The sequence below is a fragment of the Strigops habroptila genome, chromosome 1 (assembly GCF_004027225.2).
Source record: "Strigops habroptila isolate Jane chromosome 1, bStrHab1.2.pri, whole genome shotgun sequence".
NCBI classification, from domain to species: Eukaryota; Metazoa; Chordata; class Aves; order Psittaciformes; family Psittacidae; genus Strigops; species Strigops habroptila.
In genome coordinates this window covers 67666372-67672371 of record NC_044277.2, presented here as the reverse complement: position 1 = coordinate 67672371, position 6000 = coordinate 67666372, and the positions used below count along the sequence as shown (strand labels likewise).

General features: G+C 36.0%; 1 protein-coding gene across 2 annotated transcripts in view; it reads right to left on the bottom strand.

Annotated features, from left to right (window-relative positions):
* Window positions 1-494: 494 nt before the first annotated feature.
* GALNT1 (polypeptide N-acetylgalactosaminyltransferase 1) overlaps window positions 495-6000 on the bottom strand; it is an 83897-nt gene continuing 78391 nt past the window's right edge. For both annotated transcript variants that reach the window (XM_030492525.1, XM_030492535.1), the window contains 4 exons: window positions 5286-5425; window positions 4084-4182; window positions 3416-3550; window positions 495-2148 (listed from right to left, as the gene is read on the bottom strand). In XM_030492525.1, coding sequence (XP_030348385.1) covers window positions 2002-2148; window positions 3416-3550; window positions 4084-4182; window positions 5286-5425 — 521 coding nt within the window. In that variant the 3' untranslated portion in view covers window positions 495-2001. The remainder of the gene's footprint in view (window positions 2149-3415; window positions 3551-4083; window positions 4183-5285; window positions 5426-6000) is intronic.

The window sequence follows — 6000 nt, the reverse complement described above, 5'->3', positions numbered from 1 at the left end:
AAACAGCATAAAAGCAGGAGGCATGACAGAGCATCTAAGGAGCAAGAAAATATATCAATTACAAATGATGACACCATCACCCATCCCATCCTCTTAACTATCAATATACCAAAGGAGTAAGTCTTCTCACATAACCACTATGACTTTTTTTTTTTTAAGCCATCTTGGCACATTTCAGTATCTTTCTGGTAAATGTACCATACCATTACTTCCATAAATCCATGTCGACCTCATAAGATTTGCAGGGCTATCCAAAAACAGGGGTCAGTGAAAGACAGGTAGATACTTAGATGCTTTATCTGACATTAATCCCACAACGTCTCATTATGTTGCTAAAGTATCAACACAATACTGCAATTTGTTAGCATTCTCCCTGCTTTGTATACAAAAACTCTTGCATACTGCTGCAGAAATAAGAGAGATAACACTGACTAATGCAACTTGGAATAGAAAATCTAAAATGGTCGTAACAGCCAAATACAATTCCACACAAATTTTGCATGAGTCTAGGTTTAATTTGCTTTACAGGACAGTTGGCCAAACAATGACATTTATCATAAAAATATCCTCTCCATTAAGCAAATCTCATTTTTCTTTCCAAAAGAAAATTCAATGTATACTCTGAGTGTTCGGTGGCTCATTTTCAAGATCAGCCCACACAGATTTTTCTTAACAAAACAAAACAATTCAGTTAAAAAATGCAGACCAATGTAATGACATAGTCATATTGCTTTTGGCTATGTTAACTTTAAAAACCATGCCAATTGAGCTATTTTTCTTTAGGTTTTATTAGAAAAAAGTAGCAGATCAACATTACAATTCAGAGTCTAATCTAAATATGCACTTGACAATGAAGCACATCTGAAAATGAAGTGAAAAAGGATCCCAGAAAACCTTCAGTTTGGCAATCCCCTGCTAACCAATTCATCTCTCTTTTCTTCTGGCTTTCTGTTGACTGAAATCAAACAAGGAACAAAAGATTTATTGCTATGAAAATAAAACCGTAGCACAGTAGTATGAGTCCTGGGCGCTAAGTGTGTTCCATCAAGTTAACTTAATTTCAAAGTGTACTTAAATCTTTTGTTTGGCCATGAAAGTCCATAAGCTGACTGACCCAAGTATAAACTGAAACGGTAGGTTTAGACAAAAAGAAGTTAGACAGCATGTTAAACCTCCAGTTTTCAGACAGTAATAAAATGATACAATTCCAACAGCCAACATATTAAAATAAAAAAGAAAAATGTTGATCTGACATTCAAGAGCTAAGTTTACTCTTATGCTCCTCTTGTTTGCGCCCAAAAGAATTTTAGACTAGCCAGAAAGAAAAGAAAAAATTGTATTTATGGACTATCACACAATTGAAAAAGAGAAACAATTGCCTTTTGACATGGTTATTTTCCCCCACTGAGGTATAAAATCTACATATAAATTTGATACTTCACTATAACAAATTGTACTTTCCATAGTTCTGATTTAGTTTCCATTAAACCCTGTTTACTTTTTGTTTTTAAACCACAGAATTCTTAATTCATGTTACTGAATCTGGTTTCCAGCTGTCTTTGATTTATTTGTGTATCTATATTTAGTAGTCTGGTTACCACTGCTAACCAGGAAAAAAATATTCTTGGAACTTTCTTCATTACAACAGCACTTTCAGCAGAGGTTACTGATGTGCAAGCAAACTACAACCATATGCAGCTCTTCAGAGAAACTATTTCATTGATTATGTTTCCACTGTCCAAACGTTCTCTAAATTATTTGCTGGAAGAAACTCTTTCGATCTTGTAAACATCAGTGGGTGCAGTTTCACTAGTATGTGTGGAAGTTTCACATCCTTATACAGGAAGGCTGGTTCACAGCTACTTGAGAAGCTGCAGGAGTTCTAACAGCTGACAAACTGCAGATTCTGCCAAGCAGAAGTTTCTTCTGTTGCTACTTAACAGTGTAGTCAAAGTATCAGCCGAGGTAGCCCAGTCAATCTTTGCTTTTCTTTAGAACCTCTCAGAATATTTCTGGAAGGGTGACATTGCGAAGCAGCCACTGCTGGGAGCGGCTGCCGTTGCAGTCTCTGATGCTGGGTACCTGGCTGTCTTCTTCGGTGGCTTTGTCCAGGCACTGGTTACTGTTCACGTGCAACAGGGTTAATTTCTTGAAGACAAAACAAAAAGAAATTAGTTTTACAAAAATCACCAGGCATAAGCTAACCAAAAGTTTCTAGTGGCAATTAAAATTCTTCCACAGGTAAGTAGGAACTAGACAAGACCCCATGGTCACTGACTCCAGATGCAAACCCTCAAAAACACTTAAATACGCTATTTGATGTTGTAGATAATGAAAGCTTTGCTCTATTAAAACCAGAAAAGCCTGAACTTGTAAATTATGTTCTTTATCAAGCAATATCTACCGTTCTTTAAGTAGGATTATTCTGGTAAGATACACAACAGTTATCAGTTATAATAGTAGTTTTGATCAGATTAGAATGAAAACATTGAATATGTATTTGAAAGTATGCTTTATTCTCAGTTAGGGACACAAAACTGACCTTACACTATGCTCTTTCAGTACTATGGGGTTGGTTTTTTTTTTTAATATTTTCTTTTTTAAACAACAAAAAAGCATGTGTACAAATTCACATATATATACATCTTTTCCAATACCTACTAATCTTACTTACACAATCATGTTTCGTAACTGCCTTTTGCAATAACTGATTCTGAATTAACAAGCCTGAGAACTATTTTTTCTAACTGCCAGAGTTCTTGACTGCACTACTCAATAACAAAATTGGTTTTAGGGCTTGCAAATCAAATTAATGATAAATGGATCAACAGTCAATGACTTCTAGATCTGGCAGTTCAGCATAGGAACTTCAAAGTAAATTTGAACATTATGTACAAGAAAGAATGATTAAAATAAAGCTGGTTTAAGCATCTTTACCTTAAACACATCACAATTAGGAATGTAAGATTTTCTTTATAATTTTGGGATAATTTTTTTATATATAAAAAAAATCTGACTTTTTAAATTAGAACAGTTATTTCCTTTCAACCTTGTGCAAGATAAGACACCACGTGCTGAATTTGTCACAAGATTGTTAGCATTATCTGTTACTGGTCCAGTAGATACCTGGAATACTCTTCCAGTGTTGATCTCAACACTACACTAGCATACTATCTTTCTCCAGTTAGAAAATATTCTTCTAAAAGCTCCCCCAAAACCTACCAGCTAATTATATCAATATAGATGCCCACTGAGCAGCTACATGATAAAACAGTAACAGAAGGAACATAATCCTGACTTTGCTTCCTGTTTTGACTGTCAAATAGTGGTCCCATGCTGGAATATGTTGCTTTGTAGGCTCATGTGAAAACCCAGGTTGTCTCATTCTAATGTTACACGTCATTAGAAGACTTACCACTGGATCATATTCCCAAAGCTGATTTCCTTTTAGATGGTGGCACTTGAGCATCGTTACTGGGCCATTAAGTTTGGATACATCTAAACACAAATCATCTGTTCGAATTTCTTTATTGGCAGTATATGAGAAAACCTAGACAGAAAAAGAATGAGAGGAACTGAAAAAAAGAAACAGGAGGATCCCCAGTGTAGATAATCTCTGTATATTGGAAAACAATTCAAGACTTCTTCACAAAAGTACAACAACAGAGAGATGTACTGACACCCAAGAAAAATGTATTAAAACCAGCAATTTGGGTACAGGCATTTTGTTTTAAAGTATTGATAACCAATAGGAGGTCTAACCAGAAGACAATTCCAGAGAACCTACAGGAGGTGAAGTCTAGCTTATAGCAGTCTCCTCTTCCTCTCATTTCTTTTTTGACATGACAGTTGGTCTAAAACCTATTGCAATCAGGCTTCAAAAAAGGACAAATCACCAACAAATCTCTTCATGCTTTTCCTCTTACAGGCATCTTCTTCGATTAGGGTTTCCTAAACTTTACAACTTAAGCATATTCTAAAGATAACTATTGAAAGAATCAAGCAATTGTCCTGATGAGAAGTAGTGTTCCAAATAATTCAATACATTAAGATATTTAAAAAAAGAAATAATATAATTATCACCTGATTGCCACCCATTCCATGGCAGTTAAAGATTCCAACTTTCTCATTTTCTTTTCTTGCCATGTTATCCAGACATTGATTTGTCTCTACATTTCTTATCTAGAAGTGAAAAGAGCACACCACCAAAGGTTGTTACTTTTAGAAGAGAACTAGGTCTGTATCAAAACAGCTCTCTCAGCTATACACCACAGGTTATGTGAATGAAATATAAAATACAGGAACCATGCTACAATGAGAGACCACTGTCCAAAACTCCAAAGCAAATTTTCAAGCTACCAGGTTACAGAACCATGTTTGTTTCTTTGCTTTCTTTTGGGGATCTTTCCATGCTGGGGACTCTTTTTGCTCAAAGACCCAGCTACAACAGAATGGACACAATTAAGTCTCCAGCTCAAAACTTTCAGAAGTTTTAAAGCACTCTCCTAGGCATGGTGGGTTTAATTCCCTTTGAAAGCAAGGGTGACTGGGTTCAATTTCCTCACTTCTTGAGTTACAGCCTTAATCCCTGTATTACTATATAGTAGGTAGGCACGAATACCAAGTCTCCTGACAGTCATGCAGCAACATGAATGTCTGCTCCATTTTTTAAAAGCATTTCTTTTAAAAACAAACATACAAAATCACCCTACAACAGGCTCAATATTTCACTCAATATAACTTGAAGGTGAGAGTAGGTGCCTACTTATTTAGGAGAGCATTATCTGTACTACCTCTACACTTAAGAAACTTTAAAGAAAGAAACAGAGAAATGCCCAGCAAGGCTTACGGATCGCATGAAGTTGCTGGTCACTGATGAGGGTTTTTGGGATAAAACTCAGAGCAGTTTTTAGGCAAAGCCCTGGCTTGACCTGGTCTAGTTTTTTTAAGCAAAACTCTCTTCATACTATGCAGAGAATGTTATACAGAATGTTCTCCATAACAATACATTTCTGAAGGAATATTTCTAAAGCCCTTTTATGTGACACTAAGTACTGTAGTAAAAAAAGGGAAAGCATTCAAATTCCAGGACTGTATACCAAAGTTCAGTTTTCTGCCCCACTGAGAAGCCACATGTGCCATTTTGCAGACCACAGGAGCCCAGGTGCAAGATACTTGAACTTTGCTGGAGATAATTTGTTTGCACTACTCAGTTCAGAATACAAACAACTTACTGTGCCATGTACTTTACCCAGGGTAGATAAATACACAGGATAAAATCTTACCTCTCCAAGAGAAAAGTAATGGCGTGGAATTTGGGAATCAGGATAAACATTCTCCAGGTACCAGGAGAAAGGCTTGCACTGGAGTTTGCGCCTCAGTCCAAGTCGTGATGATATGTCCCCATAATCAACTTTAGTAACGCCTGTAGAAACAAAGAAAGTTTTATTCAATGGCTGCTAACAAACATTCTATAATTCCACTTAATACAAAAATCATGAGTATAATTCACCATTTGCATGAAAGACTTTCTCTTTAGAAAGTCATCCAAACACAAAGGAATGATTTTATTTATTTTAAATATAGCATTATGCTGTTTATATTCTCAGAGAGGACATGTCAGTCACTGCCTGTGACTTCTTTTTCCACATAATTATTCAAAAGATGGAATCACTACATCTGTGCTCACATGACAATTTCTTACCTGTGGTTTCTGGAACAAATTGAATGCAGTTGCTTACTAAGCTATAAGAAGAGAAAGGCTGAAATTGTTATAGTCACTAATGCCATTTTATCCCGTCTGGCAAATAGGGTGCATATCTATGCAGCATAACATAGCAGACTCCCTCTGTGGAGCAAGGAGAATTTCATTTTAATTCTGTAAGCCAGGTACCACCTGCTGGACCCTTCATCTATCTAACTGCACAAAGAGAAAGACAGAACTTCATACAGGGAACTAAGCCTTTAATAATTCAATTTGTTCAATAGAACTGCAGCATT